Source organism: Cucurbita pepo, chromosome 10, assembly GCF_057944985.1.
Source record: "Cucurbita pepo subsp. pepo isolate OVF chromosome 10, ASM5794498v1, whole genome shotgun sequence".
In the NCBI taxonomy this organism is placed as follows: domain Eukaryota; kingdom Viridiplantae; phylum Streptophyta; class Magnoliopsida; order Cucurbitales; family Cucurbitaceae; genus Cucurbita; species Cucurbita pepo.
The window spans coordinates 1,679,931-1,694,484 of NC_141807.1; the positions used below are offsets into that span (position 1 = coordinate 1,679,931).

Consider the following 14,554-nt stretch of genomic DNA (forward strand, 5'->3'; position numbering starts at 1 on the left):
AAAATGAAATTTTTTGTAAATATTAAAATTAAATAATATTTTTAGGATTATTAGAAAACATATGTATAAAAATGGTATTTAATCTATAAAATTTTATTTTAAAATTGAAAAAAAAAAAAAAAAAAAAGTGGGTTATTTATTTGGTAATGTGAAAGGGTCATTTTGGTAATTAAAATTTGGAAGTCAAAGGCAAAAGGGTTTTCAAATGATAAGTGGTTGCCATTATTTCAAACTGAAACACCTTCCTAATTTTTTCTCTTCTGCGTGGTTGAGCATAAAGTCCAATATTTTATGCTGCCACCCTTTCAATTTCACATTTTCCATCAATACCCTTATTACTAGAATATTCCAAGGTATCAAACGTTAGGGGTATAATCGTCATAATTCAATGAAATACCGACGTTTAACTAAAGCTTTTGTCAATCTACAAGTTGTAAATACATCAAAAGTCCAAGAAATTAAATTTTTCTAAAAGAAAATTTAAATTATAAGTCGACTAATATTGACCATCGAAATCAGTCGGTAGATCACTTAACATGTATTTTTGAAAATATATAACAAGATAATTAAGGACGGTGGTCGGTTCTTTAAAGTACGTGAATTTAGTGTTTGTTTGGTAAAAAAAAACGTGCATAGAGAAAATAATTTGGAGAAATTGATGAACACAATGTTCGTAAAATAAAGCAGTAGTAAAATATCAATATATTTTTTTAAAATGTGGAAATATATAAGTTAGGAAAGACAAAAGCAATGAGAAAATTGTAAATTATTGTATAGAGAAAAATCAAGACTTTTGACTTTTTAATGTGATATATATTTTTCAATCGTATTAAGTCAATATGTCTTACTTAAATTTTTGTATTTATTCTCACAATTTAAACAAATAAATAATTAAAAATAAATAAAAAACTTATACTAAATAATTTAATATTTCATTTATAATTTAATTTTGAAATTTATAAAATTGGGGTTAAATTTGTAATTTCGCCTTAAAAAACCTTATTTCGTCCAACATAATTTAATTTAAAGGCATAGAGATTGAATAATTGAGACTCGATGAGTAACCGTCAAAGTCAAAAATCCTTTTATTTTTATTTTTATTTTTATTTATTTATTATTATTTTTGTATTTTTATAATAATTAAAATCCCTTTTATTCGTCTCCTTCTTCCCCGACCCGCCTGTCCATTCTAGTATAAAATCCTTTTTCAGACCCTCCATTTCTCCATGTCCATGGATCCAGAGCTTCATCTTCAAAAACCCTAGCCTACTCGCCTCTGCAATTTTTCCTTCCATTTTCCTGCAGATCGGAGAAATGCTAGGCAAGAAAATGGTTTCCTTCAAGAAACTCGCTAAGAAAGTGAAGGTCCGAGTCGGGACGGAGGGTGAAGCATCGTACAACGAATGTTTGCTCAGAGATCAACTGGAACCACCGGAGGATCACGATTCTCAGTCGCCTTCGTCGACTCCGACTGGCTCATTCGCGATTTACGTCGGCGATGAACGGCAGCGCTTCGTTGTGCCGACGAGTTTCTTGTCGCATCCGCTCTTTAGGATGCTGCTCGATAAAGCGTACAGAGAGTTCGGATTCGAGCAGAGGAATGCGCTTATGGTTCCTTGTAGCGTCTCTGCTTTTCAAGAAATTGTGAGCGCGGTCGAATGCTGCAATGGCAGATTCGATTTCGGCGAGCTTGTTGAGGAGTTTTTGTAGAACAGACGAAATGCAGAGGAATATCCGTTCGCTAGGGTTTGTATCGTTTGATCCGTTCGGTAGTGAAATTCGTCGTCGATTTCTGTTGAAAGAAACCGAGGAGGATACGATTCGATGGAATTCAGCCGATTTTTACTGTTCGATTGGGTGCAGAATGTGAATCTCTTCATCTCAAAATTCAAATTCATGCCCAATTCGATTCTCGATGTTCCATTTTTCTTGGGAAGTTGTAAAATCAGAGCCGTAATTCTGCGATCAAAGTGTCATTGTAGTTGTAGTTGTAATTAATATGTATGAATGACAGTTGTGTTTTGGTAATTAATTTGTCAAAGTTCTTAGATACTTTTTCATGGCAGCTGGCATTAGCTACTAAGCAAAGATCACAAGGAATGAACAAGAAATGATTATTTTTCTATTCCCATTTTTTGGCTGATTATATAACTTTTCAGCGACGCTAACATTTTTTTTTAGCTCCATTCTTAATATTTTAAGACCTTTCATTTTCATCATATTAAATAATAATAATAATAATTTATAAAACTTTTATCTTTTATCGGGAAAAAATACTTTAACTTCATACTGGCTAGTATCGACTTAGATAGATAGAATGATAATACAATTTTTTTTTTTTTAATTTACCTTTTAGAAGAAATATATATATATTTTTAAAGTAATGACAATAGTTTACAATGATATTTTTATATTTTAATTTTAAGAAAACAATTTTCATTTTGAAAATAATAATTGAAAAAAATACCAAATTTATGCATTTTACAAACCTAAACATCGTTTTTCAAAAAATACTTTATGAAATAAGAAAATTAAATTATTTGTATTTTGTGTGTGTGTGTAAATATAGATATTCAGTATTTAGTTGATGAAATAAATAGTGAGTAAAATAGAAACATAATTGAAGTATTTTAAGATTTAAATAGCAACAGACATAATCACATCCCAATTTAGAGGATTAGTTCCTAATACAAATATTTTTTAGAAATAGTGAGACAAAATGAGGTGTGCTGGATGCCGGTTGCCGGTTGCCGGTTGCCGGTTATGGAATTTTGTGTGTGGAGAAAAAGTCAAAGTGCAATGAACCAAGAAGCAAGTAGGAATCAAATCAATGGATGAAAAAGTGTGTAATTTTATGAGAGTTTTATGTTTGTTTCCAAATTTCAAAGAAATCTTTTGTAATTTTGTTTCCATTATAATAATAATAATAAAAAAAAACCCATTCATTCAAAGCTGTCTCCTTTGAATTTGAATTTATGCTACAATTTAATGAAAATTTGGATTTTTTTAAAGATTTATTTACAATTTCATTTTAACCTAAGAAATGACAAATTTTAATATTTCCCAAAAAAGAAAAAAAAAACAGATAAATGATGAACTTTGTAAAAAACAAAAGAAATTATTACCTTTGGTTCGAAATTACATATTCTGAATAAATTAAGTTTACATTTACATGTAATTAACTTTTTTAAATAATGACGTTTTATAAAATAAATAATTGACTTAAGACATTGGTTTTTATAGTTAAATTTTTTTTTATTACCCTTCTAAATTCAATATTGAAATTATATTTGCAGAAAATTCTATTTTTAAAATTACAAATAGTTGATAAAATTATAATACCAGATTCTTATGTGACATTTTTTAATTTCTTTTGTGAAATAGGCTAACATTTATTTATATAAACTTACAGAATAACGTATCTTAGATATGCAATTACCATAACTTGAATCTCAATCAATTTGTTTTTGTTTATAATATATTTTAAAATTCATTTCAAAGGGAAATAACCATTTTTTAAACTACATTTCTAAAATTTCGTGTAGATTTTAAGATTAGAAAATTGATAACAAAATTGTTATAATTACATTAAATACCAAACAGTTAAGTTCTTATAATTATGAATGAAGCAATTCCCTTTAGATATTTTTTTTTTCCCTTTTCTATTTAATATGCTCAACGTGTGGAGCATTTTTATGAAATTATTGCAAAGATTTAATAAATTCTAATACTCTTAAATAAAGTGATACTTTATGTACTTGATAATAATAATAATAAACAAATAAGATTATATTACGTAATGGATTTGCAAATAATTGAAAGATAAAATATATTTGGAATTTTATAATTAGAATAACATATAAACAATTCTTCATCATTTTCTTTTTTCTTTTTAATATAGGAGAGTTTTCAAACTCATTAATTAGTTAGAGGATAGATATGAAAGAAACTTACAAGTTTAGCCTTAGTCGAATGGGTCGAATCTTGGGTCGTGCTCACTTGCCATCAACATCCCAGTACACAGACATGTTGGGCACATTACCTAAACAATCATACTAAGTCCTCAGCAAATATAACAAATTCAACCACATCATCCTAAGGCTTAGTTTCATATTATAAGTAAATTAAGATGAACCTTTCTTTCTATCGTTCTAATTGTTGTATCGGATGTCTCCCACAAAAGAAATTATTCCATGAAGCCGACGTATAAACAAGGAGTGCCTCGAGTTTATATCAAATGGTTACAAGAAAACATGCCAATAATTTAAATACGTAGTACACTTATATCAAGTTGTACTAAAAAAAATGACAAATGATCAACTTTGAATATAAAAAAATGAAAGAAGGCATAGGACAATAACAATAGTTTAAAAAATTATCCTGCCAAACAAGTTGGTATTCAAAAATAGAATTGTTTCTAAACACGACAGGGTAAGAGACCAATGATGCAAGATAATGGTAATTCCAAGTCCAACGACCCTTTGAATTAATGAAGAAAATAGAATTTTGTACCTTTCCTGCACCGGAACAATTGAGGCATCTTTGAGTTTTGGGCACCCGTAGAGGGCGGCTTGAAGAAGATGCAGACAGTGAGATGGGGTCAGCGCTTACACATACACCACTGGATGAACATCGGGCGCAAGCCAAATAGCCTGTCCATAAGATTATGAAGGGATGCTTAACTATCAAAATATGAAATTCATAATCCCTAAACTTTCATTTGATTCCTAAAATTTAACAAATTTTGATAGGTTCGAGATACAAAATAGAAACTTAAGGAGTCTAGACATTTTTTAAGTTCAAGAAGCAATTAAATACAAAATTGAGAGTATCAATTAGACACTCCAAAGTTTAGGAACCAAATAAACCTAGTTCTCAAAATTAGAAAATTAAACTTGTTTTTTAAATCGGTGATAAATTGAGATTGTGATTTTATCACAACACGTGTGAGAATGGCGACATTCAATTCCACAAGTTCAAAACTAATAAATATAGAATCGCTTAAAATGAATACATACCAGTTCCATGACAATATTTGCACCTTTTTTTCTCTTGTTTGCCAACGTTGCTAGCTTCAACGAACATCAAGGCCGAAATGACACCTACAGCTCCACCAGAAAATGACGCCACAATGGGATCCACTTGACTGAAATTGAGATTTAAAAAGAAGGAAATTGAAGCAAAAATTGAATTAGCTACAGAATTCACATTTAGAATGAAGTTGCATTTCATGAAATACCTTAATTGCATAGGCAAATTCACGTTGCGGATGAAATCTTCGTACGAAGTTCCACCTAATCCCAATTTTAGCTCCAGCTGCCATGGGAGGGGTTTTTTTCACCAAAACTTAGATGGACGGAGCCATTAATAGACCAAGTGCGAAATGTAGAAATTCATTGAGCATGATCGTCAAGACTTCAATAAGTTAGTTATGCTTTAATTGAAAAAAGGGGAATTCATCACTATGTTTCAGAACCCATATCCTTCGTTATTTTCCTGAAAAGCAGTAAATATTAGATCTATTCCACCTAACTTGTAGTTCGCATGGTAAAGCATACAATATCTGATAACTATTCACTCTCAAATATGAAGTTCCATTAAAATTCTTTTCTATTATGCTTCATATTCTCATGAATCTAAAAGAAAGGCCATCATCGTTTGAGTTAGAGATTTCTATTATTCCCCAGCTCAATAAGTTATCCCATGAGGATAAACATTTGCTGACTCTGCTCTGATATAAACTCAAGCAACTAAAAGTACTGATCTCCATAGAATTCTAAAAGCATCCACAAAAATAATAATCACAGTTCATAAATCATGCTGGTTTTTAAATTCAAGAAAAGCCTTTATGTTTTTCTACTCAGTTTCATCTCTTCATTAAATTTTTGGGATGGAGTGGAGTGGCGGGATATGAAACTGCAGCCCACATATAAGGGTAATACACCAAACAACAAGTCTACAACTACTCATAAGGGTGAAGAACGAGTCCGGGGGGGGGGGGGGGGGGGGGGGGGGGTGGGGATCAACTTACAGTTGGGGCAATAAGGCCACCGAAGACAATTATTCCCCACATAACCAATAAGCTGGTTAAATATTGCTGCTTCAGCGTCTTTGGTGTCTACAAAGGAGGAAGTGTAGAAATCACTCAAGTCAAATAACAATGAGACAGAGTAACTAAAACACAAAACAGAGAAACAAGAAACATGGTGCATCATAAAGTTCAGGTACAATTTACCCATCATTAAAGAAAGTAAACAACTTATTAACCACAATTATAGTTCGTCAGGCTTAGAAAAATGGGTTCAGGTTTTATTCAAAACTATGCCTGCAATTTCATCTAAATTATCTGTGATGATTGTAACAGTCACCCACTAGCTTAGCATATCATTTAGTGAAGCCAACTTATGTATGATGCCAATGTTTAGTTCAACTTCTCAATGTCATAATGACCCTGAGCTTCCTGAAGCAGGCAGAAAAAAATAGCATTCTAACTGTATACATTGTGCTCCCAACCTAAGCAGAATTCAATTAGTTTAGAGGTGGAGTAGAATATCCCGGTTGAAGCGTAATGATCATACGTCTGTAATGCATTGTATGTCTCATAATAGGTCCCATTCTTCTACCCTTTCCCGGGAGTCGATAACTACTCATAGCGATTACCTAGACACCAAAGAAGAGTTTTGACCCAATGCTTTATTTCTGTCCTAGTTGATCCCGATTCAACATAAGATTTTTTCCCAGTAACCGGAATGGAATGGTATCGATTCATTAGTAAAAAACAAGAACTTTATGTGAGAGTCGAAGCCCCAAAAGGAGAATTGGACTTTATTTTTTTATAGGGGAACAGGGTGGTTTTTAGGCAATTTTTTTCGACATAGATGGTCATATGTTTAAATCATTCCAACTCCACATGTTGAACTAAAAAAAAAAAAAAAAAAAATGTATACGCTTTGCAAAAGATAATTTTGCCAGTTACCACGTGGGGAAGAAAAGGGATAGATGATGGAATCTCGGGCATTTCATTCGCCTCTTCATTGTCATTCTCACCAGTAACTCTTAGAGTCTTTAGGCGTTGTTGAATTCGTAATCTTCTAACCTACCGCCATTGACAAATAAATAGTTAGAAAATCCCTTCAAACGATCATTCTATTTCATTAGGTGATAGCTTTACAATCCAATGTCAAGGGAGAAAAATTGAAGGATCGACTTCCAATTAGGAACCTAACCTCTTCCATTAGAAGAAAAATTTTATTACGACGACTCCTTATGTTGTCTTGGATTTCCTGGAATTGCATCTGAACGAAATCCTGAACGGTCTCCGGTCCCTCTATGATACAGAAGTTACTGAAAAACAGCAATAGAACAAGGAAAACAATAAATTCCATTGCGCTCACATGGATTTCGTCTACGCAGACACCATAGAACAAACAAAACGAACTCCACAAGTACTAAACCAGTAGCTTCTTCGTTAAATTTTATTTTCAACTCTCTGCAAATTTACGGCCAACTATACTTTCCACAGTTTCCACCGAACTTCATCTCCTTAACAACCATTAGAAAAAACAAACAAAAAGAAAAAGAAACACCAAAAACCAACCTGGGAGTGTTATCGCTATCAGCGGGAACCGAACCAGACGCGCCATCGGACGAAGAAGAGCAGATTTGCAGTGATCGTCGGAAAGTGCCTCTATAGGGTGCATTGATGGATTTACGGCACCGATAACCGAGGGATAAGAAAATTGAAGTTCTGGAATAGCGAGACGGCTTCGAAGGTGAAATTGGGAGGCGAAAACGAGGGGAAGGCGCGAAAATAGAAGGCATTGACATCGAAAACAGCAAAAGATGGAAGGAAGCGAGGGTTTAAGGGAATTTTGAGGGAGAATTGGGTATTTGGGGGTTGAGAAAGGGAAGAACATGTAAGAATGGAATAGGCTAATGCGATTGCAAGGCCTTACTTTGAGAAGCGTTTGGCATTCTGCCTACCTACCAGTTCTGACTTTCCATTTTTGTACCTTAGCAGAAGTATAATGAGGGGATTACTATAACCAGAAATTTTGGGAAATTGCTCACATTTTGGTCTTTCATTTTCTAAAACTTTATATATTTTTCTTCTTTCATGTGCAAAAATTGCTATGTTTTAATCGTTTTTGTTGGAATTCTTAATTAAAAAAAAAAAAATGATTTCATTACAATAGAAAAATCTCATATGGATGGAGATAATGTAACAATTGACGGCTAGAGAAGAGTATAGTTATGAATGTGACAATTGACTGTTAGAGAAGAGTATAATTATGGTCGCACTCGAAGGAAAACCCATTTTTTGGATAGCTCGAACACGAATACAATTTACTAGTAAAATTATTGGCTATTACCAAACTACACGGTACATAAACTAACTTAACAATCAAGACAACGATAACAATCCCAATCAACCCCTCTCACGGTAGAAGAACAAATAATGACTAGAAGAACAAATAATGACTAGAAGAACAGATAACGACTATTCTTGATTCATTAGAAATTGAACAAGTAAATTTCTCGTTGAGTTACGTACTTGCATAAAAACGAATAAACCTCAATTTCAAGAAATAATATCTTCCACCAAGATATTCACCCCTAAAACCGAAGTCCTTTTGAAAGAAGCTATTCAATAACTGATGGAAAGTTTTCAAGATCAAGTATAAAGAAAACAAGTATAAATAAAATTTAAAACTTGAAAATGTTATAATTTAAACATGAAATAATTTCATTATTTTTATTTATTAGGTAGAATATATAATTTTTAGAAAATACTAAATATATACGTAAAAAAAAATTAATCTGTCCTCACATCTTTTAGTTAAAGAATACTTTGAAGGTAGAGTCGAACTTTTAATCTTTTAACAACAGTGTCGAACAATATCTCGTAAAGCGCAGTCATAGAACAAAAACCATTTTCAACCCATAAAGGTCACTTATTTCAAGTATCATAGACTACTGAACCATTTAAGTAGGAAAATTGCCGAGTGAACCCAACACAGTGGAGAATACTACAACACACTACAACACCATGTTTAGACCTGCACAGAAGATGGAAAAGCAGAATCACAATCATGGCGCATAAACAGCTGATTTAAATAGGTGTTGCTTTGGTTACTACAATCTTGGTGTTGGCTGTTCGAGACAACTACTGAAGCATGTTATTGCTGTAGCAGGACATAGTTGTTCACGAAACCGAGAGAGCCTCGAGCTTGGGAAGGAGACTTCGCCATGCGTCGGCAACCCCATTTGCCAAATGTGCCTGTCCTTTTGCAAATTCATGGAAAGCAAGCCCCATGTCTAATGTTTTCTGTTCCTGAAATCGTATGATCTCTTGATTCATTAGTGCCACTATTGTCTCAAATCTTTTTGTCGCTTCCTCACTTGCTGCCTTCAACTGTACAACCAAACTACTTGTGAGAACAAATTTTGTTTTTTGAGTAGTGACCAAATTATGTTCATAGAAGTTCATATACCTCTTTGTACTCCACCTCAGCCTCAGCCGCTTTGTCTGATCTCATTAGCACGAGTCTGTCTCTGAAAACCATTGAACTTATAAACTAAGTTTCTCATAAGAAAACGTTCAAAGATCTGAACAATCTACAACGGATTCTTAAGAAAGGGTAAAAGATAACGAAAATTGGTATGGTAAGCAGATAGAACTCCATAGAATGAATTTTAGAGGTAAATTCATAGGACGGTGAGCTATGCTGCTATTATGACAACATAAATAGAAACAAATATACATGGAGATGAGATGTTGGAAGCATACAGATTTATCTCCTTCAGCTTTGTTGTTTCTGCAAGTTCACATTGCTGCCTGAAGGCGTTGGCTCTCTCGGCTATGGTGGCCTGTTTCAAACAAAGAAATCAAGTCTTATCAAGGACAGTTACCAAATAAACACGAACTTACGTTAATTAATTCAAACACAAATAGATAGACCAAGATGACAGTGAGAAAGAAGATATACTCCAAGACAAATCATTTCAGCCCCTGCATGAAAAAGAAATCCAAATTTTGAACTCGAACTTGTACCAACATCATGGGACATATACCAATACTTATAGTAGAAAAGTTCAACTAAACAGGTACAGTATACTAGTGTGACAAACTTGAAATCTAAATTTTGAACCCCAATTTGTACGAACAACAGGAAATAATGCCACAAATTTGGTAGTAGTCAGGACATTCAAAATCAACTCAAGGGGGGGGGGGGGGGGGGGGGGGAATTTACCTTAATAGATTGAACCGCACGAACGTAATCTTTCAAGGGTTCCTCGAAATTCAACAGAAGTTCGTGAGCCTGCAGATTCACATCAATACACAAGTACTATTAATACAACAAAATCCTCTCTGCCAATATCCAAATTTCGATAAAGTGAATTTATACTGGGTCAATGACTTCAAAATCAGTTTTTTTGGGAAAACAGCTTGCAAGTAATTCTCAAAAAGATGTTTTTAAATAAATCAGTTAAGAAGTTATGCAAAAACACCCTAAATATACCTCTTTTTGCAACTTAATTGACAACATCTCTGACTTGGCTCCCAGTTCTGAGAACCCCTTGCCAACAGCTTTTTCTTCACAAGCACCAAGAAGCTTGGCAGCCTTTCCAAAATCTGATAATGCTTGTCCCAGCTCTAGCGCACAAGCAGAAATAATCAGACATTATTCATTTGCTTTCTAACGAAATAAAGTGGTAGCAAAAACATAAATTACAAATTTTAGCTACAACTAAACGATCTTGAAGATTTTTGTATACCTCTATGCCTTTTCACAAGTCGAAATGCATGCTTCTGGGCTTCAGTTAAGTGGTTTTCAAGCTCAAAGATGTAGTGTTTTAGCTTTTCATATTCAGGATTTGACTCTTCCACTGGTTTTTCTTTTCCAAGAACAATGTCACTTACTTTAGACTGTACGTCCACCAGAGGGGGGGAACAGTGTTATTGAGTCAAAGGAGGATCGCAAAAACGAGAGGAAAATAAACCCTCCCACCTAGTAAAAGGAGTTGAAAAAAAATGTCTCTTAACAAAATACAAAATACTAGCAGAGTAGACATCATACCAATTGAATGTTTAATTAAGTTCACGACAGACAATGTATTGCGAAGACTCCTCAAATTTAAAAAGAACACTAGCATGACTGCTCTCAAGGAGAAACTAGAACATGCAAACAACGTCATTTTTGTTCTTAAAGAGATGACCAGAGGCAGCCTAGAATACATATTCCACAAAACCAGCAGGATCAAACCACATAGGCTTGGAGGTCTGAAAAAAGCCAGCAACAACATCTTCTACAGAAAGAGCACAGGAATACTGTTTATATTGAATCTTTCACTTATCATCTTATCATCTGAGTGAAACCAGAACTTGCATCTAGTAGCACTAATAACCTAACTCAGAAAGTAAAAAAGTGTCCAAGAATTCTTTTTCAAAAAAGTGACCCATCAGAACATAAAACATTGATCCGCGGAAACAAAAAGAACGAGAGAGAGAGAGAGAGAGAGAGATGTTTAGATGAAAAAAATAAGAGAAAAAGAAACAGAGGCAGAAATTTTCAAAATAAGAGAAAAAGACAAAGGCAGATGTTCAAATTTTTTTGAACAATCTCCATTTTTCTAAAGACAGGCAGAAATTGAAAATTTTTCCATTTTGCGTCTCCTCTATGAGGGAGCTTTTAAGCAATCTCCACTTTTCTTCCTGCATCGACAGGACATTTAAAATTGTTCACATCGCTGCTATATTAACCTTTTTGATAGATATAAAATTGTTCGTATCTCTGGAGTCTGGCAGTACTTGCCTTCAGAAATGAAATAAAATTTATTTTTCGTTAAATTACACACGCACTAACAATCAAATTAGGAATTGTGTATCATTCCTCCACCCCAACACTTTCTTACCTTGAACATTTGCATTAAATCAGCTGGCTTTTTCTTGAAAATTCCGGAATCATGAGACCTCAACCTCTCCATGGTCTGCTCATAAGATAACACATGTATTAACTTGATGGATCTTCTTACATAAGAGGATGGACAGTACAACATAGTATGGTGGACAGAGAAAAGAAAAAGAGGATGTACTGTACGGCATAAAAAGTCCTTGAACATCACCTCTTCTTCCACCTGCAAGAAGGTTCTCAAATCCTCACTCTTTTGAAGCTCGTGATGTGAAGCTATCTGATTTACAAATATATCCAAAGCTTGACGCCTCATTTCAATAAATTCAGCACTAAAACGAAATTTCTCTGCAGCACAAAAACTGAACTTATGACTTATTCTAAACATAAATATTAAATGTATAACAGCATCAAATCTGGCGCATCTTTTTCATTACTTTGGATGACCTCACGATATAAACAAAGTATTAAACTATCAATGGCAATTCTAGATCTTATATTTCTCTGTTTTCTCTGTGTACAAGTATATATAGAAAAAATCAACCTTCAATATCAAATTCATAGATTATATATCATACCAACAAACACTAATTCAGCAAAAAGAAGTAATCATATGTACACCCACTCAACAGAATGGTAGTTGATAGTTGAACACGTTGCTCAAACATATTCTGGAACATATATTTGTACATCTCAACACCTTAATACTGTTAAACATTATAATTATTCGCAGGTTCAGTTTTAATTAGATTAAACACCAAACAACATAAGTACTATTATTTAGTACACCTTAATACTGATGAAAACTCATAGTTTGAAAGAATATTAGAACCCTTGGTATTAGCAATGGAAAGGAAAACATAAATACTATTATTTAGTGACATAATCCAACCTCAAAATAATGAAACATATAACGGCAAAGGAAACTCATAATCTTCTTACCTACAGCATTTTTCTCTGGAATAGAAGGAATAAAAATGCCTTTATACTTCTCAAAAAGCCGATCATGTAACCAAACAAAATCACTGTATCGCCGAATGACAATCTTCTCTGGACCTTGATATTCAGGAAAATTAGTCTGCCAGTACAAATTATAACAAATGATATGCTGGTCAATCATTATACATACTAAACATAAAATAAAAGGCAAATATATACTTGATAAAATCATCTCTGGAAAAGAGCACAAACAGAAAGGATTCTCATGTGAAAATGATGTTACGTCCACTATATGTATTTTGTTTCCAATGAAAGTTACCTAGTATACACAGCTGATATTTCCCTCCTGAACCCGAAATCCTTGGTGATTTTTTTAATATATTGTCTTTTGAAGTAAGGATTTCATGTTAAGAAATAAAATTTGTCTCTTTAAGATATGATTTTCACTTTTCAATTTTTTGGCCAATCCTTCTTCTTCATTGTTCAGCAAGACAATTTCATGCCCCTTGAAGCATGATGAAAGCAAACGTGCTCTGGTTTCATGGATTATAATGGGAAAATAAGCATAGAATTCAAAAATAAAAAAGCTCAGCAAACTCATTGATTACCATTCTCGCAAAATAATGAGGAAATTACAAGAGCTCCCTCCAAGAGTTTTCGTAGTTTTAGTAGAACCTTCAGCCAACGCTGCCTAAATTTAGAACTCTTTAAAAACTCAGAAAACCTTCAGCCATTGCACCTCGTCCAATACAACCATTCATTCATCTATTTTCCACCATGTAGAGAGCTTTTTCTTATTTACGTCAACTCCTCCTTAGAACTTCCTATCCGGCCTATGCAATTTCCCACAAAAGGACATCCCTGTTCATTTTCTTTAAAAAGTCAGCCTCAATCATCTCTCACATCATCCATCGGCTTTGAAGCCGGAAATTGCACATTATATTCGATGGTAACATTTGATATCCAATCTGCATTCCTTTTTTTTTTTTTTATTTCACATTATTGCCTTCCAAATACCGAGTAAAACTACAGCTGAATGCAAATGAATCGATCTCTTCCAGTTTCTTAGTTAGGTACACAATCAGCATTCTTCACTTCACATCGCAAACAAAATTCACATAATGTTACCTAGTTGGCAGTCAATTGAACATAAAAAATGCCAGCAGGCTGATGGCAGTTCAAAAATGTCATCACGTATGAAATGATAAATGAACGAAAAATCAAACAAAAGGTTCGAAGACCATTGAAAAACATAATAAATGCACAAATACCTTTGTAATAACTCGGTATGAGATATAAGCTTGTACCCCATTGCCCAATTTCACAGGATCAGTCACCGAAACTGACAGATAAGGCTGCGAAGACGGAGATCTAGGGCTAAGCAATGAACCTGGCATGCTTCTCTCCTGCTCCATGCTTCTATAGCCCACCAAACAACACGAATTCCAAAATCCAAAAGGAAAGATGAATGATCACGTTAAATTCTCGCTCGTAATTGCAGTAACGATCATGGAAGACGCGGGAGATCTTCAATCCGGAAGAACAATAATAATCCACTCCACATTTAAAACTCCGATTGCCGAAACGGATCAACGTGCCTTACGGAATTGCAGCTGCTTGCAAAGCTTTCTAATGGCATTAATTGAAGCTTCTACAACATAAATGAAGTGTTTTTGCAGATTAAAATGAAATTCATATTAAAT

At 33.6% G+C, this 14,554-nt stretch overlaps 3 protein-coding genes across 4 annotated transcripts; 1 reads left to right on the forward strand and 2 right to left on the reverse strand.

Annotated features, from left to right (window-relative positions):
* The first annotated feature begins 1,143 nt into the window (after window positions 1-1,143).
* Window positions 1,144-2,124, forward strand: LOC111804295 (auxin-induced protein 15A-like). Its single transcript, XM_023689045.2, has one exon. It carries the CDS (start codon window positions 1,315-1,317, stop codon window positions 1,708-1,710), a length of 396 nt encoding a protein of 131 aa, XP_023544813.1. The 5' UTR covers window positions 1,144-1,314; the 3' UTR covers window positions 1,711-2,124.
* A 1,688-nt stretch (window positions 2,125-3,812) lies between these two features.
* On the reverse strand, window positions 3,813-7,999 carry LOC111804294 (protein ORANGE-LIKE, chloroplastic). The gene is made up of 8 exons (XM_087127965.1): window positions 7,598-7,999; window positions 7,222-7,344; window positions 6,977-7,091; window positions 6,032-6,118; window positions 5,240-5,316; window positions 5,019-5,146; window positions 4,513-4,652; window positions 3,813-4,042 (listed from the first exon to the last, which is right to left on the reverse strand). The coding sequence occupies exons 1-8, from the start codon at window positions 7,825-7,827 to the stop codon at window positions 3,965-3,967; spliced, it is 978 nt and encodes a 325-aa protein (XP_086984091.1). The 5' UTR covers window positions 7,828-7,999; the 3' UTR covers window positions 3,813-3,964.
* A 955-nt stretch (window positions 8,000-8,954) lies between these two features.
* On the reverse strand, window positions 8,955-14,536 carry LOC111804292 (sorting nexin 1-like). 2 transcript variants are annotated; one of them, XR_015422571.1, is made up of 11 exons: window positions 14,123-14,536; window positions 12,855-12,990; window positions 12,127-12,260; window positions 11,917-11,991; window positions 10,780-10,930; window positions 10,524-10,657; window positions 10,254-10,322; window positions 9,791-9,870; window positions 9,495-9,555; window positions 9,140-9,415; window positions 8,955-9,059 (listed from the first exon to the last, which is right to left on the reverse strand). XR_015422571.1 is itself a non-coding variant. In XM_087127343.1 (10 exons), the coding sequence occupies exons 1-10, from the start codon at window positions 14,264-14,266 to the stop codon at window positions 9,206-9,208; spliced, it is 1,194 nt and encodes a 397-aa protein (XP_086983469.1). In that variant the 5' UTR covers window positions 14,267-14,535; the 3' UTR covers window positions 8,955-9,205. The 2 variants fall into 2 exon arrangements, 1 of the variants encoding a protein (XP_086983469.1); XM_087127343.1 differs by having other exon boundaries at window positions 8,955-9,415; window positions 14,123-14,535.
* Between the last annotated feature and the right edge of the window lie 18 nt (window positions 14,537-14,554).